Source organism: Photinus pyralis, unplaced genomic scaffold (genome assembly GCF_008802855.1).
Source record: "Photinus pyralis isolate 1611_PpyrPB1 unplaced genomic scaffold, Ppyr1.3 Ppyr1.4_LG4, whole genome shotgun sequence".
NCBI lineage: Eukaryota > Metazoa > Arthropoda > Insecta > Coleoptera > Lampyridae > Photinus > Photinus pyralis.
Genome location: NW_022170511.1, coordinates 42,116,790 through 42,142,327, shown reverse-complemented (window position 1 = coordinate 42,142,327; position 25,538 = coordinate 42,116,790). Strand labels below are relative to the sequence as shown.

Sequence of the window (25,538 nt, the reverse complement as noted above, 5' to 3'; positions counted from 1 at the left end):
ACTCTCAAGATATTAACGTCAGTTTCTTCTTGTTTCAGTTTGCGAAGCACCTACTTACGAGATTTAGATCTCTACCAAGTTCGATACGTCTTTACGAAAGCCCTCGAGGTATGGTCGAAACATTCCAGGCTGACATTTACGGAAGTCAACAGTGACAGGGCCGACATCCTCGTCTACTTTCACACGTAAGTAAAATCCTCTCGCGTTTTTGATCCTTTTGGCGACGAGCGCGCGATTTGATTATTTAATAATTGGATCGCATCCACGAGTCACGTGTTTGATTGCATTCGCTTAACAGACGTCGGTAATCATTATCCCTTTAGTCACGTGTTCGTTAAATATAAAATCGATCAATTACGAATGAGCTTCGGGCTTGCAAATTCCCCCTCCCTTGATTAATTTTGTTATTATACGACGGGCGCCCATTAAACGGCAAAGTGGATTATATATCTTTTGTATGAAAAATGTTTACGTCTTTCTAAGGCTACATTAAAGTACAGTGATAAATGAAATGACTTCATTGCAGTCCACTTGCTTCATATTAAGTCTTGTGATTTACACCGCTTTCATATTGGAGGAAGTATACGCCAAGCGCCGTTGTTAATTTCTAAACTGTCGCTGGAAACGATAATGTGGCAAGACAAATCTTGCTGCTGTTTTATTCTCCCTCTTCTTTCCAGCCACCTATATTGTTCTCAGAAAGTTATAGTTTATACAAACCAATGTATTTGGTTGAGACCTTTCATTAGAATACCATTAAGGGTAGAACGTGTGTTCACCCCCCTCCCCTTTCCCTCCCAATTTCAATGTATGTATTTGACACCACTAAAGGCATGCGTATGCAAATTCAGAGACCAGTTGGTTATGTCGCATGTAAAAGTTATGAACGTTTTAAATTCAAAAATAGCATCATGAAATGGGGGGGGGGGGGCTCGTGAGACAGCGACATTTGATGGCCGTCTGGCACACCTTCAAGACATAGGCAACATATTGCAAAACATTCCAGGACTCTAAGACAATTCAAAACCGCATACGTGAGTTTACTCTCCCCCCCCCCCTCCCCTCAAGGCACAGTAGGGCGGTAGTGGGTAGGAATCAGTTCCCTGGTCTGTTGAGATATCTAATTGGAATACTAAGAAACAACATTCATCCCCCCCCCCCCCCATGCCAATTCATTTCGGTGAGACCTTTTCTTAGAATACCATGAGGAGTAGAACGCCCTCTCCCCTTCCCTCCCAATTTTCAAAAATTTTATTTGGTACCACTAAAGTCATGCGTATGCAAAATCTGCGGACCAGTTCCTTGTCGCATGTAACAGTGATGCCACGTTTTACATTCAAAACAGCATCTCAGGAAATAATTCATGGGAGGAGGGGGGGGGCTCTTGAGACAGCGAAATGTGATGGCCGTCTGGCACACCTTCAAGACATAGGCAACATATTGCAAAACATGCCGGTAGTGGGTAGGATTTAGTTCCCTAGTCTGTTGAGACATCTAATTGGAATACTAAGAAACAAAATTAATTTCTACCCCCCCCCCCCGCCTTCCGGCCACCTACTGATCTCGTAAAGAAGTCGCGTAGGAAAGTTATAGTTTGTAGGTACATGCCAGTTCATTTCAGTGAGACCTTTTCTTAGAATTCCATGAAGGGTAGAACGCCCCCCCCTCCCTTCCCCCCAAAGAAGTGTGGAGGAAAAGATTGGTGTCGGAAGAATACGAGAAGGGGGCGTCAAGAAGACAGTGTGAACAAAAGATGAGAATACGTGAACGACATGGGCGAGGAGGCCAATAGATTGTTGGAGAGATGAGTTAAAGGAGAAATGAGGCGTAAAATAAGAAAGCATTAAGCAAGACGACGTAGACGTGAAGCAGTCGTGAAAGATACGAAAAGAAGGTGTAAAGCGGATGCAGAAAAAACCGACGGATGAGTGAAGATACCTGTAAGAGGAGGAATGGGGGAGAACATGAATTATGGAGACCTAAAGCTAGGAACATTGAAGAAAACATTAAGGAAGCGTACGTAAAAAAGACGCGAAGAAAATAGAAGAGAAGAGAAAAAGAAAGAGGAATGAAACCAGCTGACAAGACAGTAAAATATGCGTAAATCAGGCTCTGCAGAAAGGGCGCTTTGAGAAGTAAAGAAGTTGCGAAGGAGGTGCAAAAAATGCACTAATAACGCACTAGGGAAAAATGTGAAGAAGGAACAAAAAGGACTAGAAAAAAAGCATATTGAAAACTTGAAGAAAGAAAATGTGAAGGAAAAATTTGAAATAGTTGTGAAGAAAGCGCTAGTGGAGGAGGTGTGATAAATTGGGTTCAAGGGAAAGAGGAGTTAGGGACACGAGTCGGAATGAGTCGCGAAATAGGCGTGACGACAGCATTAATCAAGTGTATAGGAGACATTGGTGAAGCAAGCGCGAAAGAAGGATTAGTAAGTGAAGAAGACGTCGGGAAAGGAGAGGTAGCAGAAAAGAATCGTGAAGAGTTTGTTAAGAAGGGATAAAGGAGCCCTTTTTAAAGGGGATAATGGAAGAGCATTGAAGTAAAAACGTACAACGCGAAAGAGGCGTGAGGAAAAGATTATTTAAGCAACATGGTGTGGAAGAAGCGCGATGGAAGTGCTAATGGAAGAGATGCAAAGAAGAAGTCCAAAAGCAGAAGAGGGCGTGAATGGTGTCGGAAGAAGGCAAGAAGGTATAAAACAGCGCGAAGAAAGATTGGGCAAACAGGAAAGAAAGAGGCGAGGAGGAAAATGGATTGAAAGAGAGTGGCGTTAAAGAAGGATGCGCAAAGTAATCGTGAAGCCAGAATTCGTTAGAGAAGGAGGCGTCAGGAAGGAATGAGGACGATCTGAAGAGTATAAAGGGCGAACGAAGGAGGACGAAAGGGAGTGAAGGAGGCGTGGAGAAAGTATTCCTTAAAGAACAGGGTGTGGGAGAGGTATTCAAATAGCGGCCATAATGCGTAAATTAGACGTAAAGCAAGAAAGCGTTAAATATGAGAAACAAGAAGCAGTTGTAAAAGATGCGAAACGATGGTGTGAATGAGGTGGGGCGAATGAGTGAAGAAACATGCAAAAGGAGAATTAAGACGAACTGAATAATGAATCAAAAAAGAACCTTGAAGGAGGCATAAAAATAAAAGTGTTGGAGGAGTGTAGAAGGGATGTGTCGTGAATGGTACGCGAAGAAGGCGTTAGATGTAAAGTGAAAGAGATCGGAACAAAGCGTGATGGAAACAGAAGTTAGATAAGGAGGCAAGTAGCATAAAGGCGGAAAGAAGAAGACATAAAAGAGTTAGAAGGAATCTATTAAGGAAAAAAGAGTGAAGCAGTCCCGACGGAGATATCAATTCATTGCGAATAGCGCGTAATGGAAGTGAGATTAAAACAGGCATGAGGAAAGTGCTAATGGAGACCCCTAACCGAGAGAGGCAAGAGTGAATGGTAAAGGAATTTGAACTAGGCGTTAGGGTGGTGTGACAATAGTGCGAAAAATAAAAAGAAGGCGTGAATGGTGGCAAAAAGGCGTAAAGACAGCGCGAGGAAGGTTTGAGTAGACGTTAATGATAGAGGGGGGGGGGCATATTACAGAAATGCAGATCTACGTGAAAAAGGTATGTGAAAGTCAAAAGGACAAGAAGGTCGAAGCGTAGAAATGTATGAAATGAAGGGGACAGAAGGAACCGTGCATGGCACAAAACAGCCAAGAAAGAGATAGGCTCATATGAAAGAATGAGACATGCTGAAATATGCTTAAAAGTGTAAAAGAAAGAAGCGTGTTGGAGGTACGGTGGTAAAAATTTTCGAGGAAGAACGGAAACGCAAATAAGGCCTAAACCAGTGAGATGTACAAGAAATGAGCGTCGAAAATTCTTATATGAGCCGTGAAGGTTAATAAACAAGACGAAAAAAGGGGTATAAAAACGTGAAAATATAATACTACGTAGAAATTTTATGTATGTGCAGTAAAATTCCTCCGTTAGATGTCGCCATCCTTTGAAATAAAATCCCTTCTCAATTTCTCATTCGATTGTGCTTCTCGTTGTCCCTATAAAAGTTTGATTTTGTATTTTCACACTTTTGAAAGCCGGAAACTGAAAAGACAAGAATATACGGAAGGAAGGAAACGTTAAGAAAGCAAAACAATAGGAAGCGTGAAGAAAACGAAAAAGAAGTTTAAAGAAAGGGGTGGAAAGAAAAGAAGCGTGCAGTTGTCTGAAATAGGTATGAGGTAAGAAGAGATGTGAAAGAATGGAGGAGGCGTGAAGAAATAAGTAGCAAAGGAAGAGATCATAAGGAAACAGGCGTGAATGATTCATAACGGAGACAAGAGCCGAAGAAGCAAAAGAAAGGAATGTAAAGAATATTCTGAAGGAAACGGAAAGAGAAGAAACGGGAAACAGGAATGCGGAAAGAGAATAGGCGTAAAAAAAGCAGTGATAAAGACATGCCAAACAGAAGACATGAAGTAGAAATGAAGATGGAATAAGGGAGGGCGTCAAGAATACGAAAAGCAAGAATCGCGAATAGGTAAAGAAAGCGTGAAAGAGACTGAAGGAAACAAGATGTGAAACAAGAAGGCAAGTGGAAGAAAGGAGTTCGAAGGCACCAAACAGTTGTAAAGAATTGCACGAAAGAAGAATGTATTTTTCACTGGGTCAGAAACATTTTGTGGGTCACGTACTCTTCGACTTAATCACCCAGTTGTTCTATGCCCTCTTTACGCCTCCGAAAGTCAGAGAAATTGTGCCGATAAATCTACGATATGCTGGCAGGAAGAAATTACAACTGAATATGTTTCGACATCACAAGTGAATGCAAAGAGAGAGAGAGAGAGAGAGAGAGAGAGAGAGAGAGAGAGAAGAATCACGTAAAAAAAATAATGAATCCTTCCAACCAAAATATCAGAATCTCAATTTTGTTAAATTCGGCGATGAGAAACGAGTGCTGCGAAACTTATTAAAATTTGCGCGAAATATTTTATCCATATAAATGAAGGGAGTGAATGAGAAATTAAAATTAGAATAACTTAAAACATGAAAAGCTCTAACGTCTTTTGAGCGCTAAACTGGGTTTTTAAAATCTAATTTTTGAGAGCGCCTCATCGCTCTTAGAAAGGTTAAGAAAAATTTCATTAATTTAATTAATCGAAATTTTTCTTGGCAATTTAATTATCGCCTTGTCGGAACAATCTTTGTTCTGTGTTTATAAGATTAGTAGCATCAAAAGAAAGCTTTCGCCCTCATTAAACAGACAAAAGTTAGTGAACTTTCCCAGCGGAATAATATTTTACTGGATTTTAGGTAACATCATCTGGAATTGTACGTAGCGTACCAGGTTTACGAGCTTTCAATGCAATAAGTTAAAAACTTTCATAATAGCACTAGCACTACTAATTAAATTTGAGCGTTGCTGCACAGGTGTTTCCATAATATGAAACAGAATATCTATGCGTTCCATCGTACAGGGTGGTCAAATAAGAATGCGAGGTACTGTATCTGGGAACCTGTCCATCGTAGAGGCTTGCGGTAAAAAAATTTATTACTAAAACGGCCACGAGTTTCTGCAATGGCCGCTAGGGGGTGTAACTGCAATTTGGAATCTAAAAAAGTGATTTTTCTGTGAATTCCGCTACATTAACCTAACAAAAAAATGTCCGGTCTGTGAAGTTGACGATAATCTGAACCTTTTTTGTTTGACAATTTTTCCGGTATCTCTAAAAATGAAGTGGTGGGGGGTATTCAAAGGTTTCCTTAAAAACACCCTGTATCTTCGAAACGGCTCAGCCGATTTAAACAAACTCGGGTTCGTTCAAAAGACCTATTCTTCAACTACAAATATTATACTATTTGAAGTTTTGTTAGTTTCACATATCACCGCTTGACGGCTTTTTTCCACATTCCGACAGAAATAATTAATGGTTATCATTTTATTTCAGGGCAAACGGCGCATAACTTTCGTATTTTGTTTGGAAATTTGATAAAGGGTTTTTCAAGCATATCCATTTCTACTCGTATTTTATTTCAATCTTGTAAGACTTCGGCATAGTTTTATTACAAAGTCAAAACAGCGCACAATTTGTGTAGCTACTTTATTCTTTTCAAACATTTCTCTTTTTGTAAGTATTTTTAGCGCATTTTTTAAGAATTTGTATTGCACCCAAACTGTAACTTTCCCGTGCGACTCCCGTGCGACTCTTTGTCAAAATCAGTGAGGGGGGGGATAAAAATAATGTTACCTCTCATTGTATTCTAATTAAAGATCTCTACTAATGCCCTTCTTTTTGTCCTCTCATTTCTGTCTTATCTCTTATCAAAGTCCGAGGGGGGGGGGGGCTAGTTTTATCCTTCATGGTACTCTAACGAAAGGTCTCAACGAAAGGAATTCATTTCTACCAACCAAAGCCCTCCTTCTCGACCTCTTATCGTGATCGGGTATATTCCCTTATACCTCAAGAACGGATTGTCGGAAAAGGGTACTCACAAAGGGCGATGGAGACGTCTGCAAGAAATATATCCATTGGTGATATCAAAACAAAAGTTATTTCCTCGGTTATTTCGGTTAAAAAAAAATGCTCTTTATCTGCACAAGAGTTGTGCACAATTTATACTTGTTCCAAATTGTTTGGAAAAGTTTATCATAGTTTTATTCCCTGGTTTCACAACAGCGCATAATTTGCGTCCTTCTTGAGCGTCTCCATTTTCGTAAGTATTTTTCCTAATCATGTAACGTCTTCAAATGGTTTTATTCCATGCGGATAATTTTGGGCTTCTTTACTTGTCTTTTTTATCCCGAACCGTTTAAAGGTTCAGAATAGTTTTATTCCAACTTCAAAATGGCGCATAATTCTATGCCGTATTGTATTTTTTGTGCGTTTTTTTGCAGATATCAGAAGCGTTCAACATAATTTTCAAGGGGCTTCAGAAGGCGCATAATTTGCGCCCACTTTAGCCTTTTCACGTGTATCCATTTTTGTCCGTAGTGACCAAAACCGCGCTTATTTTCTTTTTTGTAATTAACATAACTACAAACCGAAAGGGAGAGAATTGGTAAAAGTACCAACAACAAAGGGGAAGAGTAAAATAAATGCAATTTGTACGCTGTACTGAGCCTCTGGAATAAAGCTACGCTTAAACCGTAAAAGTTATTGCAAGTCGTGCACGAGTTTGACACAATTTTATTCCAGGGTCCCAAAATAGCGCATAACTTTCTCGAGCGTCTCCGTTTTCGTTCGTGTTTATTCTAAGTCTTGTACTAATGTAACACATTTTTATCCCAGGCGTGTTCGTATTTATTCCAAAGCATGCACGAGTTTAGTATAATTTTATACTTGGGTCTCAGAACAGCGCATAATTTGCGTCTACTTGATTCTTTTCCTTTATTATTATTGGAGTGTTCCAATTTATTCCAAAATCTACACGTTTAGTACAATTTTATTCCAGCGTTTCAAAACAGCGCACAAGGTGCGTTCCTTCTCGATCGTCTTTCTTTTCGTTCGTATTTATTCCAAACCTTGTACGTATTTAACGCCGATTTATTCAAAGGATTTATTCCAAATCATGTACAGGGTGGCCAACTAAGAATGCGAGGTACTGTATCTGAGAATCTATCCATCGTAGAGGCTTGCGGTAAAAAAATGTATTACTAAAACCACCACGAGCAAAACCTGAAAAATATTTTTAAGTTTCTTAAATGACCGCTAGGGGGCGTAACTGATGTTTCTGTGAATTCCGCTATATACTATAACCTAACAAAAAAATGTCCGGTCTTTGAAGTCGACGATAATCTGAACAATTTGTGTTTGACAATTTTTCTTGTATCTCTAAAAATGAAGTGGTGGAGGGTATTCAAAGGTTTCCGTAAAGAACACCCTATATCTTCGAAACGGCTGAGCCGATTTAAACAAACTCGGGTTAGTTCAAAAGAGCTATTCTTCAGCTACAAATATTATACTATTTGAAGTTTTGTTAGTTTCACATATCACCGCTTGGGGGTTTTTTTCGACATTCCGTCACAAATGGTTAATTTTCTCAAAAAAATTAAGTGCATTGGTTCGATTTTTTTTTTCATGAAAAAGTAGCTATAAATGATGCCTAAACAAGCTCGCGGCAACCTCGCCAAGCGGCGATATGTGAAACTAACAAATCTTCAAACATTATAATATTTGTAGCCGAAGAATAACTCTTTTCAATTATCCCGAGTTTGTTAAAATCGGCTCAATCGTTTCGAAGATACAGGGTGTTTTCTACGGAAACCTTTGAATCCCCTCCACCACTTCATTTTTAGAGATACAGGAAAAATTGTCAAAAAAAAGGTTCAGATTATCGTCAACTTATTTTTACCGCAAGCCTCTACGATGGACAGGTTCCCAGATACAGTACCTCTAATTCTTATTTGGTCACCCTGTACAGGCTTAGTATAATTTTATTCCATGGCCTCAAGAGAGCGCATAATTTTGGCATACTTTATCCTTCTCGCGGGTCTCAATTTTGTACGTATTTAACACATTTCTTAGTTTTATGTTTAGGTATGCCGATAATATACGAGTTTAATAATTTTATATCAGGCGCACAATTTTCGCCTACCTCATCTTTCTCCAGTGTCTCCCTTTTCGTAATTGTTTTTTTCTCTAAATCATGTGCTTGGTAGGCATAATCTTTCTCGAGGTGACCCAAAACCACGCTTAATTTGTACCATATTTATTTTTTTGCGCGTTTCCAAAATGTTAAAACCGCGCATGATTTTCGCCGATTTATCCTTATCAAGTCTCTCTTTGTATTGTTGGGGTGTTCTTTTTATTCCAAATCATTTACGGGTCCAAATTTTGTAAAGGTTTAACAGTTTTATTCCAAAGGCTCAAAACGGCGCATAATTTGCGTCCACTTTCTTCTTCCTTGCCGTCTTTCTTTTCATTCGTATTCGTATGTACGTACAGGAATAAATATCTACGAATAGAAAGAGACCTGTCACGTGGCTATGATCATGGAAAGCTCAAAGGTTAATGGTCTCATTCTTTTGTGGTCTCATATGTCATCTTTCAGAGCATTCGAGGTCAATGGTCCCATTTTTGTAATTTTATTTTCAAGGTCATCAGAGGTCAATGGCCACATTCTTGCGGTGTCATTTGATTTCCAAGGTCATCAGAGATAAATACTCCCATGCTTTTTAGTATTATATTTCAATTTCAAAATCATTAAAGGTCTGTCGTTTTGAAGGTTATCTATGAGGCGCCATTTGTGTCAAAATAAAACCTGTGAAATATATATCAATATTTGAGAAATATAAAACATTTAAGCAGATATGTATAAAATTCCATTAGATATATGTAAATTTTCTTTGTATATTTAAACATATAATTGATTATACATATAAGAAACAGCAGTGGTATATATATAAAGTTGAAACTAGAATATTATATAAAGTCAAGTTCCTAGAGCGGCCGTATAGTGGCGCTCCGTGAACTAAAGGACGCGTACGTCGTGTTGTATCTGTTACCTTTATATTACTACACTACACTTTGTGTTGTTTTTAACAAGTACAAGGTGGTAGGATATTTGTGTATGACAGCTGACAACATAAAATGAAATGGGTGTGTCATATGATCACCGATGTACGTTGCCTTACGTCAATGTGCGCCACCATGCGGCCACTTGACGAACGCGACTTTATATTACGTTTTATTTAATTATATATATATGTTTCCTGCTTCCTTTTGTATATATATGTATATATATATATATTAATAAATAGATTTAATATAGCTATGAAAGAAATCTGTCCATATCTAACCAAATTTGATGCATATCTGCCTAAAAATGTTATACATCTGAATTATCTACATATATTTCGCAGGTTTTATTTTGACACAAATGGCGCCTCATAGTTATCACAGTTCAATTTTTCTGGTGTTATTTTTCAATTTCAAAGTCGTCAAAAGTCAATGACCCAATTTTTTGGGGTGTCATATTTCATTTTTAAGGTCATCAAAATTCAATGGCCCCATTCTTTGTGGTTGCATTTTTCATTTTCAATATACACCTACCACATGTAACAAGCTTATTGAAAATGGGTCAAATCCAATGACACCGTAGGGTCACACCGAGGTGCTCTGCCGCTTTTTTAGATGCGCTTTAGGGTTTATTAAAGGTGGATCATTCCATCACAAATTTTATATACTGTGTAACATTTTATTCTAAGGGTTGAAAATAGCGCATAGTGTGTGCTTACTTCCAGAGCGTTTACCTGTCTTCCAAATCTTGGAATGGTAGTTTTATTCCAAAGGCTCAAACTGGCACATATTTTGTCTTTTTCGTGCGTCTTCTTGTGTATTTAGATTTATTCCATCTTGAAGGTGGACCAGACGGCCATCAATGTTCGCTGTCTAAAAGGGGCCCCCCCAGCAATTATTTCGGGGGGGGGGGGGGGGGGGGGGAGTGGAACTAGTTTTATCCTTCATGGTACTCTAATGAAAGGTCTCGACGAAAGTAATTAATTTCTACCAACCATAACCCTCCTCCTCGACCTCTTATTGTGATCGGGTATATTCCCTTATACCTCAAGAACGGATTGTCGGAAGATTGTGTACTCACAAAGGGCGATTGAGACGTCTGCAAGAAATATATCCATTGGTGATGTCAAAACAAAAGCTATTTCGGTTTAAAAAAATGCGCTTTATCTGCACAAGAGCTGTGCACAATTTATATTTGTTATTCGTATAGCAAAATGTTTATTCCAGCAGTTCAAAACGGCGCATAATTCGCGGAAATTTGTAATTTTTTATATGATTGTAATTCGCTTAATGCGAATACCACACTCACTTAAGGGACACCGAGAAGTAAGTGCGAGAACGATTTATCACCCTTAACCGTCTTGTAATGGAAATTGATGACATTACGAAATACAAATAAATAACTCGGTTAGTTTCACTCGTAATTTCTGAATTTCAATTCGAGGCCCGCTCCACAAAAGCGACGGAAAAGGAAATATTGAACGTCTCCTCAACTCTGAAAACTCTTCTGTTATGCGATCCTTGGCGATGTCGGAAAACAATATTGCATTTCTCCCGCTCGAATATTATTCCATTAGCCTTCTTCAAATCCTTTATGCAAAGACAAGGTAGACATTTTGAAGAGTTTCGATGTCAAGTCCGGACTGCTTGTTGTCTGTGTCCCAATAGGCGTAGGCAATTTCCTCAACTGTCAATCTGTCGATTTATTTACCCACTTTGTTCCATCGCTATATGCACTTACCTCCGACTTTGCATTTTTCGTCGGATAATGCAAATTTTGAAGCCTTAAAAGCTTTGAACGTTTTTAAGGATGGATCGGGGACTAATTGGTTTTTAAACTTTATGGCGTTAGCTTAAACGCTTTTCGAAAGGCGTATTATTGGCAGCCGCAATGCGATTTTTATTGGGATATCAAGTGAAACTGGGTTAAATATTCCGAATTTGATGGACGATCAAAATTTGATGGCCATCGTCACGTTCGACAATAGCTGTCATACGTTTTCGTCGTTCCGTTGATGAATCGATAAGTTCAAATATCGCGAAACTACGAGATTTCAAATTTAATTATTCAAATTCAAGGGGGCGTTACGGTTAGCCCCACAAATAACAGTTTAGTTACCATTTTCCATTTGGGTTCCATTCTTGTAACTAACGCGAGCGTCAATGAAAAACTACCCTCATCCAAATGCAAGCCACCAACAGTTTGTAATTGCATAACCTTTGTTTCAGATACGAGCACGGTGACAATTTCGCCTTCGATGGAAAGGGACAAATTTTGGCGCACGCATTTTTTCCCGGTTCCGGCCGTGGAGGTGACGCCCATTTTGACCTGGACGAAAGTTGGATAGTACACGAGGATGACGCGTCAGACGGTACGTTTAGATATCAGAGAGGAGAAATATTTTTATGGCCCGTTAACGACGTTTTTTTTCTTCGCCCTTTGTGCGAAAGTCGGCTGCCACTTGCGAAAGATAAATTATTGGAGCGCACCATTTCAAATTTAGCTAACGAAAGGAAACAACGCGATAAATAATAACACCAATTAGATGTTATTCCGAACAATAACATTTTTTGTTAAAAGATACAAATTTCGTTTTTATTCCTTGGCAATTTATGTCGTCAGTTACCTATACTTTCTCTCGTTATGCGTACGCCCTCTAACTTTTTTCGAAATGCCAGGTTTAGTGAAATTTTCATTCATCAGTTTAAGAAAAACTTAATATTAATAGTTTCGCTATAGTTCAAAATACAGTTTTAGGCAGGAAACCCAAAATGAATTTCGCGAACCCATTCAAGTGAATACAGCACTATCAACTTTACTCATAATCTAAAAACGGTTCCTAAACTTGTCTATCCTAGTGTTACCTCCGCGTTGGTTACGCCACTGTTTGTTGATTTTTCTTACTGACTCGTTAACTTGTAGTTGCTCCTTAGGTTATTAACTCGTTGCATGAACCTACCTTTTTTCTTGCCTATATAAATACTTGTTATGTATTTTGTATTAATAATGTGGTATTGATGTACCCATAACTTAATTTGGGTTTATGACAATAAAATTTGGGAACATTGTGCTCAGATAATGTGCCAATTTTAAATATTCCTGATACGTTACCTGAATTATACGTTTGATATACCTACTGTCAAATGTAGGTCTGCTTTATTTATGATGCAAACGTTATAGGTTACAATATACACAATTCCTTGTAAGGTTTAAATCAATACACCATTTGAATGAAAAATGATATAATTGACCGCTAAACTCTGACGCGCAACATTTTAAACCATTCTTCAGAGAAACGGAAATGCAGTTCAGCTTATTTAATGTAACTAGAATACAAGACGTACCTTATCTGAAACCAGCCGGTGTAACTGTGACGTCACAGGAAAATATAGATAAATGGCCCTGGTTTCCAACGTAATTCCGGAAAGGTAGAACGACGACAAAGGCAGGATTGTCATGACAAAGGCTTCCTCCCAATCTTACATTCTTTTCACGGCAATCTTCAATTTGAATGGCTATTACTTTATAAATAATATCAACATTCACTATCATTAGGTCATTAAGAAATAGCCAATAGAAACAGAAGTACCTATGATTTCGTTGGTTAGCGACGCACAATATATCTTTGTTACTTCCCAATGATTTAAGGACAATGAACTTATGCTATTGATTGCATAAACTCACCGTAATTTTTAGGAGAGGGGGGCGACTTTGACATTTTATATGAAATGATGCACTTTTTGGCTGCTTGTACATTGTTGAATATGTATGAAAAAGCACTCTTGGAACAATATTTAGCACTTTTTCCACTAAATATACCTAATGAGATGTCGCTTAAAAATATACGTCAAGCTTGCCTTGGCTGCTTCACGCGTCTCATGGAGAAGAGAGAATCTTTAGGAGTCTAAACGCTTCTGGAACTCTTGGAGACTCTTTGAGCCTCTCGGATTCTTCTAGAGACTGTTTTGACTCTTTCAGGTCTCTCAAAGACATATAAAAGCTCTTAAATGCTCATAATGACTCTGCAAAGCAGGTTTTTTGCACTCTTAAAGCGCATTAATGATTGTTAAAGGATCATTAAAGGCTATTTATAGGCTCTCAACGTATATAGCATACTCTTGCAGTCAGAATTGGAGACTCATAGAGACACTTAAAAACTCTTAAAGTGTCTTGAGGTTTTGAACTTCTCAATGATTAATAAATAACTTCGAAGTCTCTAAAAGCATCTGTAAGGCTGTTGAATATGCCCTCTTCCAACCAGATATTCCAAATTGAAGTTTTGATCGTACTGACAGACCTTCAATTTTCGCTTGGGGAGTATCTCTGATTTGGAGTTTTGAATTTCGTCTCGTCTAGACCTTCAATTTTGCCGTTGAGAGTGCCCCCTTTAGACACTCCGTTCTCGAGATATTCGGATTTGAAGTTTTAAAAACGGATTTGTAATTGCGGGAACAGAAGGCGCGGGTGCACGGCCGGGTTAGACCGGCTTGACGCAATTAGGCTACTTACGTACACTTAAAGGTTTAAAGTCTCAAGATACTTCAGGAAATTCGTCTTGATGAAAACTCGTGAGATTTGTTGAAGATTCTGGCTCTTGAATGGTGCTTTTACAAGTTCGACGCTTCTGCAAGATATTTAATGACAAATACTCGTAAAGAACATTGTTGAAAAAGGTTGATTTTAAAAACATTTAAAATGCCTAAATAACTAGTTACTCACCTCAATGCACCACGCTACCACAACTCACTTATAAATATATAATTATAGCTTTAAAGAGTTTTGAGGATTCTGATATGTATTTGAAGGGTATTAAAAGTCCCTTTCAAACCCTGCTTCCAGAAGACTCTTGGAGACTCTTTGGAAACCAGTAGATACTATTTGCGACTTTTGAAGGCTGGTAAAAATCCTTTCAAATTCTTACAAGCTCAAACAACTCAAAAACGGTTTCCCTTAGAAAGAAAAGAGAATATTACGAACTTTAAAAGCTTCTGGAATATTTTTGGAAAATTTTGTGACTTGGAAACTCTTGAAGCTGTGACCTTTAAAGACTTTAAGGCTCTTAAAAGCTCTTCAAAGCACTTTTCTTACACACGTTTAAATCGTGTTTAAATCGTGTTTAAAGATTGTTAAAAAGTTTTAAGGGCTCCAATGGGGAGTATAGACTCGATACCTTAAGTCTCTAGAGAACCCTTTGGAGTCTCTTAGTCTGGTTTTAATGTTTTTTTAAATAATGCTTTTAGACGGAGACTCTCAAAAATGAATAAATATCTGTAAAGACCTTTTCAGCTTTTTGAAGGCGCTCCAAGGATTATACGTTCGTTAAATCTGAAGGTCTCTAACTCTCTTGCGGATACTTGTGGAAGCCTGCTTGCGACATTTAAAGCCTTTTTTGGGCCTATAAAGAGTATTAAAGGGTTTTATGAAACTAACTTTAAGAGTGTTTCAGAGACATCAAACGTTTTCCATCTAAAAGTCTTCCGCATCGCTTTTTAATAGCCTTTAGAGCCTCTAACGGGCCCTTAACATCCTTTAAGAGTCTTAAAGAACTTTAATAGTACATCTACATCTTTAAAACTCTCTACGCTTTTTAAGGGTCTCTAAAAATCTCCAAGATCCTATACATTTGTTTCTAAAAGTCCTTAAAAAGAATCTTCCCGAGCTTTTAAAATATTACAAGTATTTAAAAGCTTTAAAGGATGGCAAGGAATAATTCTCTTGAAATCTCATGAAGCTTTTTTAAATCCCACTTTTGAAAACTGTTGATGGACCTGAGTGACTGGTGGCACTTCCAGTTTCATCAGAGATTGATGCCAACTTTCTTATTTTAAATGGAACACCCTATGTATTATTTCATTCTTGAAAGGTGCTAACAGGCGGTCTCTCTAAAAATGCGTGTTTATTAAGGATCTTCGAGATAGTTTATAATTTTGTATTGCTATCTGTCTGTCTGTTCGTGTTCCACTGTACGTATTCTTAATCTATAAGAAAGGTTGATATTGTTTTTCAGCGAGGCCGCCGGGCCAAAAACTGCACATACTTCCAACAAAAGAGATGATTCTATATTTTGTCTCATTTTTGAGTTAGTAAATATGCCTTAAGCTTCAAGCAACCATGCAGATGAAAAAAATTATTTTCCGCATGCGCAATCTGACATTTTTATTTGTTAATACAGGGTGTCCCACGGTAAATGCCTCCTATCTACATCTTATTTTAAATAGAGCACCCTATATATTATTTCATTTTTAGGGTTACGAAAATTTCCATGAAAGCTGTTATTTATTTATTTATTTATTATCCCTCTCTAGTTCTGGGCTCTCAACAGGCTTGCGCCCAATTACAGAGTGACCCGCATAATGCTTTTTAGAGGTGCCTCTGCAGAGGATCTTAAGTTGTTCTATACTGCTCCGTTATTTACCTTACGAATTAGGAAAACTGAAGGAAAACCTAATTCGGAGTAGCCGGTAGAATTCTCGGAACCGGTCTAAGGCAATTTTCATCTCTGCCACGCTCCAGATGAAAAATTCACCTCAACCCAGGTTCGAACACCCGACCTCCGGATTTATAGCCCAACGCTCTACCATTGAACTATAAATCCAGTTATTTAATTCTAGCTGGTTTCCTTTTAGATTGATGCCGGTTTCGTATAAATACCGAGGCGTAAATCTGAAGGACTGTAAAAGCTTCTGGAAGGCTCTTAGAAACACTTGAATATCTTGCAAGCTCCTATTTGCGATTTTAAGGCGTTTATAACTAGGTACCGATTTAAATGTGCCCTTTGAAGCATTCTTCAATATGAAGAACATGCTCTTACAGATTTTTAAGGTTCGAGAACCAATTAGAGGTTCCGAACGTTTTTAGAAAACTCTTTACGTTTAAAGACTCTACAAACCTTTAGAAGACACCTTTAACGTTTTTGGAAGCTGTGAGAAATTGTTGGCGATAGTTAAAGGTTCTACAAGATTTGGATTATTTAAAAACCCTTAAAAGCCCATTAGATGTTCTATAAGCGACTAGAAAGCTATGTTGAAGACTTTTGAAGAGAAAACTACAGTGCTACAGTCTGAAAATGGGCTCTTGACAGACTCTTGAAAGCGTGACAACTAAATAGTATATTAAGTATGGAGAACGGTAAGGGATTTTTACCATTCGAAGACAATTGTTTGGAGGAGGAGCGAAGCGACGACTCCAATTATTGTCTGAGAACGGTAACCCTTAACGTTCGACGTGCTTATAACATTTTTTGCGCGATCGAAATTAAAATTATGCAACCAATATAAATATGCACTAAGAAATTAACGAGCAGAATAAATCGAAATGATCGAAGTGGTATGGTGTCAATCTCTAGGTAACCAGTTTATTTGTCAAAATTGAAATTAATAATTTCATAAAAAGGTGCATGTGTCTGATGTAGTTTACTAGCTTTGTACTTCCTTTATGACTTTATGAGCGTCTTGCTATAGGAAACAACAGCACAAATTGTACGTTTAATGTACCTAACAATAATTAAAGATTAAATGTAATGTAAGACTGTTGATTTTTAAAAAGGCGTCGGTAAGTATTTTTGCTGTTCTGTTTTTAGATCGGTAAGTAATTTTGGCGTCGTCGTAATCATAGCAACTGGTAAATTCTACGTACTGTCATGGAAACACCCATGGTAAATAGTCAGAAATGACCGATCGCGCAAAAAAGTCTGTTAAAGAGCTTTAGAAATATTTGCACACTTTTAAAAGATTTTAGTGGTCCTTGAACATTTTTAAAAGGAGGATTCTTTAAATTCTCACAGGCTTTAAAAGGCGTTTAGATTGAAGATTCTTAAAAACCCTTCTCTTCGACTTGCTTAAGAACTCTTTTAAAACCTTTTAAGGGCTCTTAGAGGCTTCAACATTGCAGATAGATGAAATGAAGTAAATATTTTGAAAATGATAGAGGTAAGTTACGAAGGACGAATGGTCAGAAATGGTGATCGTGTGAAGATACAAAATTCTGGAATTTCAACTGAAAACATTTTACTTTGTTGTTGTTTTACTTTTTGGAGTCTTAAAGAATCCAAAATTATTTGGGTTCCGTGATTTTGAAATTCCAAATCACACACCTTTAATGTATCGATGGATCCATCTTTCATTTGGGACGCTCTGTCCAAGAGAGGGATGTCTATCATGGGGAGCTCGGACACCATAGAAGATACGACGATGGTCAAATTAGAGTATTTTTTATGTGGGCCGTAAAAAAGTCGTTACTGTATTGAGTAACATCTTTTATTACGAATACAATGATGCGCGGCACACAAAAAAACAAAAGTTACGTTTCAACAGGATGGTGCACTCGCACACAACGTTATTATCGTTGGATAATATCAATCGGAACATATCGGAAAGACAGTACTACTCAGTATGATTGAAGATAATTATTTGTATGGGGGGGGGGGGGGGTTGAACCAGAAGATGTCCACACTGATCACTTCTAATTGAGGGCGATCGCAATTTTTTTAACATTCAGGATGTTCCAGGGTATTTGGAAAGCGTTTAGTAAGCACGATTATTTTTTATTTTTGTTTATATTTTGTGGGTGGTCTATGATAATGAACTATCGAGAGGAACAGACGGCAGATGTTTTCCTCTCGACCCTGATAATTTTACATCCGATCCTTGGTGAAGGTCTCAGATCAAAAATGAGGCGCGCATTCGCCGGCGTTTATTTTTGGACACTTTTCACACAACGCCATTCATACTCGCAGCTTCGATAATTCATTTCATTTGTACTCGTTAATGAAATAAATTTGGAACTAGCGCGTTGACCAAAATAATCCCATTTGTAAAAATAAGCGTTCTATTTTAAATTCCCCTGTTTTCCCGGCATTAATTTTAGCAGCGGGAAACGTGCGATTTTAGTGTTCGGCAGGATTTAGAACCTGTTCAAATTGATGCTCGATATTAATTACTTATTTTTCTTCTAGCGAATTAAACATTATGTTCGTGCTTCTTGTGCATTATTTTCTAGCCCACGCCGATATGGGTAGGTATAGTCCGCCTCATGCCACAATTTTTGAGCCATAAACAAGTGCTTTTTTTTTCTCTTGGAGATTGAGCTACTATTAATTTGCTAGCTTTTTTATCTATTTTTCTCATAATAATGAGTTTTAAATTGATGGCTATACAGAATAGATTTTTAACGAATTCTAAAACACTTCAATTAGTAGTGAATTGCTCAGCAGCTCTTAAAATTGGCATTCAATTACGCGTCGCCCAAATAAAAGCTTAATTAAAAGTGTATACAAGTTTAACAAAAGCAAAGCTAAAAAGTGTAATTGCTGCCTATACAAAAGGTTCACTTTTTAACCCCTGTCTGCCGAAATAAAGTCTTACCTACATAACATCTAACCGCATTACGTAATTATTATAAAGGGTGAATTGAAAACCGCCCACAATAATGACTTTGATTCTGTTTATTCGTCCGTGAATGCAAATTGTTTAATCAAATAACCAGGATTTTTAATGTGCCTGTGTGGAAATAATTGGCTTGAATATGTTTTAAACAATTTAAATTGAACGGATAACACAGCATAATGGACGTCACATACTTTTGGACCTTTGAATTTGGGGTAAATAATTTGTGCATCTTTCATTCTCAAATTTTTCACATGCCGTCTGGTTGTTTATTCATTCCAGTGCCTTTTATATAAATAGATCAGGATAAGAGGAATATCAGAGACCCAGTTTGCAGACTCACACAATCCAACTATTTTTTGCATGGCAGGTTTATGATGACTCGGCGACTTTCGGAGATTTCATAAGATTGATGAAGAAAACGTGATCGAAGCATTGGGAAAGGAGACGTAGCAGAAAGAGGACCCGAACGGCAAGTCAAGGGAGCGTGAAGGGAGAACGCGCTAACAGATGAATAATAAGCCCTTTTTAAAGGGGATAATGGAATAGTAGATAAAGCAGACTTGAAGAGTATTAAAGTGTAGCTGTACAACGCGAAAGAAGCATGAAGAAAAGATTTGTTAAGCAACATGCTGTGGAAGAGGCGAGAAGAAAGTGCTAATGGCAGAGGTGGGGCGTGGGCGTCGAGGAGTAGAAGAGGGCGAAAATGTTGTGTCAAGAAGGTAGAAAAGCGGCGGGAGGAAAAATTGAGCAAACATGAAAGAAAGAGGCGAGGAGGAAAATAGATTGAAAGACAATGAAGTTAAAGGATGATGCGTAAATTAGGTGTAAGACAAGAAAGCGTTAAAAAAGAAGACGTGAAGAAGGAAAGAAGAAGACATAAAAGGGGTGTATTGGAATCATAAAGCTGACCTGAATAGCAAAAACGTGAACAAAAGTGTGAAAGGAGTGAAGCAGATCGGCGTGAAAGAGGTGCGAAGAAAGAATTCTTGAAAAAGCAAGGTGTGGAGAAGTGGTGGAGGAGCGCCAATAGTGCAAACGAGAAGGGCGTAAAGAAAATGGTCATGGAAGAGATGCAAATGAGAGTCGTGGAAGTAGCGAAACAAACACGTGGAGAAAACGCGAAAAGAAGGTACGAATCATATATGTGATCCGGATGAGTGAAGAAATCTACAACACGAGGAAGAATGAAGGCGAACTTGAACGATGAATCAAAAAAATCTTGAAGAGGGCCTGAAAGACTTAACCCCCAGATTCTACGCTAACTTCACACTACAAGAACACGGAAAATAAAGTCAATCCGGCAATGTTTAAAAATGGCCACCCGAATGACTATTCCCTCCAAAACTAAACAAGATCCCGCTTAAATTTGAAAAGATGCACGTGATATTTATAAAACATCTAAGGCAGGGTCCCCTTACGTTAGTTGTAAGCAACGCTATGATCTGAAGTAGGTACACTAGGGAAGGAACGTAAAATAAAACACTGAAATTGTGAAAAGTTTGTTTAATAATGATCGTTATTATTATGATTGTAAAAGCTCGGAAATTTAAGTCAAAATAAATTACATTGCAAAAATAAACTTTGAAAGTGGTAGTTCACCGAATAAAAATAGAAATGGGCTGGGAAAAAAAGAACTTACCAATAAAAAAACCAGCTGTCAAATTAATATCAAATTGTGTTGTAAAATTAATTGTTTGTAATGATGTGAATGCGTAACATAATATTATAACAAAATAAGTAGCATGTAGACTTCAAGAGGTAACATATAGGTTAAATACAAGTTTTGGGAATTATAGGTCAGGTAAGCACCAAGATTTTAAGAAAGAGATTCTAAACCGAATAGTTTTGATTAGCGTAATCTCGCCCCCGCAAGATAGATAACTCGACCCTCGTTCGGTTCGGTTCCGAGCCTACAGTTGAAATCGATCACGAAATTAGGTGTCGTAACTCAATTTGATTACAGTTTTTGCCACCCCCGTGACTGCTTCATTCACGGAGAAAATGTTAGTTACAAACAACAAGTCAGTACACACACAAAACAACTCCGTAATTTCCATATATTAAAATAAAATTATCAGAATTTATATGAATGTTACTTCTGGTCAAAACCATGTAATTAAAACATAAACAGAAATTAAGCAAGCATTACACCAAAAACGTAAACGATTACAAACAAAAGGATAACGGTATCAAATATGTGATTCTGCATTAAGGTTAAATCAAGTCAATTTCAAAAACAAAGATTGAAAATCACAAAAATATAAAATGCTGCATACAAAACACAAATCCGATATAAAGAAATGCAAAGAGTACTACCTGCATTAAATAACACAATAAAAACACATTTATGGAGCGACGCGTTCACGGCCGCCATTAAAGACAAGATACCAAACGTAACCCACGTTCGCGCTCTCCGGATGGCGCAAAAACAGCGTTCCCCTCCTAAAAATGTCGTGGTTGCCAACTCTCAAAAATGTGTGCACCGTCGTAAGTTGTATATACAGGGTGGAACCTCACAACGTGAAGGATAGATGTGTGTAAAGGAAGAGCGTTAACTTCAAAGAACAAGATAAACGTGAAAATGTATAAAACGAAGCACATTTGAAGGAATCGTAATTTAGGGAAAGGAACGAAAGGAAATGGAGAGTGAAGGAGATTTGAGGAAAAACACAAGGGGAAAGGGGGTCAGAGGTGTATAGAGAGAGGAAGGAAACAAATATGGCCTAAAAAACCTCGACATTTGCTTAAAGGGGAGGGTTTGGCGTAGGAGGAGTAAATAATGTGTGGTGGAAGGATAAATGGATCATAAAGAGGAGAAATGTGAAGAAAGATATGTAAAAGTGTAGTGAAGGAAGTGTGTCAGTAAAAATTATCATGGAAACAAAAATAAGACGTAAACGAGGGAGAGGTAGAGGAAGTGCGAGTGAAAAAACGTGTATAAGAAGTGAAGAGTAACAGAGGGTAAACACAAAGAAAGCGCGAAGGAGATTTAAGGTAGCGTGAACGTAACAGAGAGGGTTTAAAAAACCGGTACGAAGCTAATAGGGGCGGAAGAAAAGTAGGAAGCGATAAGGACAGAAATCTAGACAAAGTGGAGATAGGGCTTGTAAGAGCAAAAGGTGTGTGAACAGAGGAGGCGTGAAGAAATTGGTAAGAGCAGGAAAGACAAAACTGACGTAGGCACAAACGCTTCGTAAAGTATGAAGGATGTAAAATGTAGAAGGTTTTCGGGGATGTCTGAAGAAAAAGGGACGTAAACACTGTAAGGAATCGGAATATGAAGAGAGTGATAGAGGCATAGGTTTATTCATAAAGATGGAGTGAAGAGCCAGAAGGAATCCTTTTCGGAAAAAATGTGAAGAAAGTATCATCATCAAAGTGGGAAATGAGACAGAAAGAGGCATAAAGAAAATGGCAATGGAAGAAGCCTAAACCAGGGAAGCATGAGTGAGTCGTGAAGAAATTTGAACTAGGCGTTGAAGTGGCGTGAAAATATTGTAAAAAAGACGAAGAGCGTGTCAATCTCAATGGTGTCAAGAAAATGGAACTTGTCGCTTCACCCATATTTTTTTGGGTATGCTCTTTTTTATTTTTTCATTTCCAAAATGTCTACCCGAAAATGATGTACAGGGTGCATCAAATTTGTGGCTCACTATTGGGATCCCCGCAACGGTGAGCGAGATACAGTGTAGGTTGAATGAGAGCCAACCTGCCCCTTTTTGTGACTAAACAAACACTTTAGAAAGCTTTGAAAATAACTGTGGGAAATGGACGGTCCCCGTTAGTCCCTTCTATGGGCACTTTTTTCGGAAATTCTGAATCTGTTATCAGAATTTTACGCTAGATGGAGAAGCTACAGGCTACTATTCCCTTAATTGTTATGGGCGCCATATTGGATTTTTACGGAATGAGATAAGAGGACAAAAAAGAAAAATATTGACGTGTCACACTCTATTTATACATGAATTTGCAAGAGAGATTTCAAAATCAAATGTTTTACTTTAATTAGCAACAAAACATCCACCAGTAACTATATCTCGCTGAATCAATGTGGCTATGATGGCGATGCATTCAAATGAATTTCTTTTTGGTACTCTATCTCATTCAGTAAAAAAAAACAATCTCTGAAAAAAGTGTCCATAGAAGGTGCTAACGGGAAACCATCAATTTCCGACCGTTCAAAATGGGGTACCGTTACATCCTAAGTATGAAAAAAACACAATATGGCATGGCTCTACTCCAACCTCTGCTGCCATTAATTTAACATGAAAAGTACAAGTGAGAACGCAAGCAGTATTCATGTTTAAGTTGATTATCCCCACCAGAATCGCATACGAAACAGATGAGACGTTAATTAGAGGACCCCCATTCTTGTATTGCTTAACGCACCGTTCGGCAGCGGGTACGATAGATAGGGAAGCAACGTATGCAGCGAAGAATCAGAAGTGTATCAGGTACTCCCTTCACGGAAATAAATTGTTAATCGAATCATACAGGCGACACCACACTATAATATAGTTGTTAACGTCATCCGGCTGATCTGTGTCAAATAACAGACGCGCTACGAAAAGAACCCAATTTCAAACTTAGAAAATAGTTTCAAATACAAAATGGACATATAGATCAAGTTGCTGTCGTTTACCGTTGCGATAGAAGCTTTGTTTACAAATGTTATGGAATTTAACAGGCCAAGGCCGTTATAAGTAACTTAATTATTAATCACATTTCAGTTTAACATAAATTCATAAATAAATACTTAATAAAATAATACAAAAGCATAACAGTACAGTATAACAAACAAGCATGATTCCGTAATGGTACTCAAATAACAAATTGTAACATGAAATTCAAAGGTTAATGGTTAGTACGAGATTACTACCTGTAAATGCACTTTTGAAACAAAATAAACATTGAGAAAAACCATGCACGCCATCCCGCTACACCCGCCATCACTCGAGCGCTTGGGTCCAAGTCCCGTTAACGCTAAGTATCTCTCTTGCCAAACTTCTTTGCGAAAACCCCCGTTTCCCCGGCATCTGCGCAGAACGATTGGTGTATAATACAGAGCCTTTCGTATGTTTTCCCATTCTGCGATATTTCTGATGTGAGGTGTGTTGCCTAACCGTAGGGGTATGTCACAATAGCTAGTATTTATTTTCATCTATCTCGAACCGCTTTGGGATTGTTGGGTCCCGGGCGCGTTTTAAAAATTGTGGTGGAGAAAATACAACAATTTCACCGTTGTATTGTAGACATGTTTGCGGCATTTATGATTTAGTACTAAGAATACATTTTATTTTACAGGTACCAGTCTATTCCATGTAGCAGCGCACGAATTTGGGCATTCCCTAGGACTGTCACATTCCTCTGTTGAAGGAGCACTGATGTTCCCTTGGTATCAGGGAATGCAAAACGGCTTTAACTACGAACTGCCTGAAGACGACCGTTTAGGAATACAGACACTCTACGGTATTACCTATCCATTTCATTCGACTGCAAAATGCAAATATTAAATTATATGTTTAGGATCTCCTACCGATCAAGTATGGGGACATAATCCTGCATATCATCCGCCTCTGCAAACTCCGCCGCCGCCCACGAGGCCGCCGCCACGTCCCACGCCACCTCCCACTCGAACAAGACCAACACGCCGAACAACGAGACCGAACCATAACTATCCCAATTACCCTCAAAGACCTTATTATCCAGAGAAACCGCAAGATCCTCGCTATCCGAAAAAAACCTTCACGGAAAAACCCATGCATAAAAAACCGATGTCTCCCGATGTTAAGTACCCGTACAACCCACACCGTAACAGGAATTACCCACCCAAACCACCACCGCGTCCCGAGCTCCCCGATGAGCGTTATTACCCGGCGAAACGGCCCGAAACCACAACTTACTCCAGTAGGCACCCGCAGCGCTACCCCGTCGACAATTACCCATCCTACAACCCGAAGGAGAGTTCCGTGCCCAACACCTGCGACACCGGTTACGACGCGATTTCCGTCGTTCGCGGCGAGGTCTTCATTTTTAAAGATCGGGTAAGCGCTCATTTACACGTCAACCATTTTCGCGCTAACCTTTTCTCTCTGCAGTATTTCTGGCGAATCAGCGACAAGGGTCTCGCGCCGGGATATCCCGTCGAAACTAATCGCATGTGGAAGGACCTGCCGAAAAATTTAACGCACATCGACGCCGTATACGAGAGGCCCGATAACAAGATGGTGTTTTTCGTCGGTAGAAATTACTACGTGTACTCTGGCAACACGATGGAACGAGATTATCCGAAACCTTTGACGCGATTGGGTCTGCCCGCGTCGCTTAGTAACCTGGACGCGGCCATGGTCTGGGGGCATAATGGAAAAACCTACTTTTTCAGTGGTAACATGTATTGGAGGTAAGTTCTTGATAATTTCCCTACTAAAAATCAATATGGGTGCTTACTTAAATTAAGATGAACATTTTTTTAACGCAAGATTTAATTCTCACCCTATCCATGGACAAAAAAAGAACTGTCAATAAAAAGCTCTTAAGCCTACAACTCTTCTTCAAATTGTAGGCTGATGCTTTGCTGTTGCAAGTGGTATGTTCTTAGTTTTTTTGGTACTTCAACGTCCACCAGAGTTCTTATGTTCCAGT

General features: G+C 38.4%; 1 protein-coding gene across 1 annotated transcript; it reads left to right on the top strand.

Annotated features, from left to right (window-relative positions):
- LOC116169152 (matrix metalloproteinase-2-like) lies at nucleotides 1–25,538 on the top strand (the record flags this gene model as incomplete). The annotated part of the gene is made up of 5 exons (XM_031485178.1): nucleotides 1–185; nucleotides 11,739–11,881; nucleotides 24,201–24,365; nucleotides 24,423–24,940; nucleotides 24,995–25,538. Coding segments are annotated over 5 exons (1,317 nt in total), but the record flags the coding sequence as incomplete, so codon positions are not given.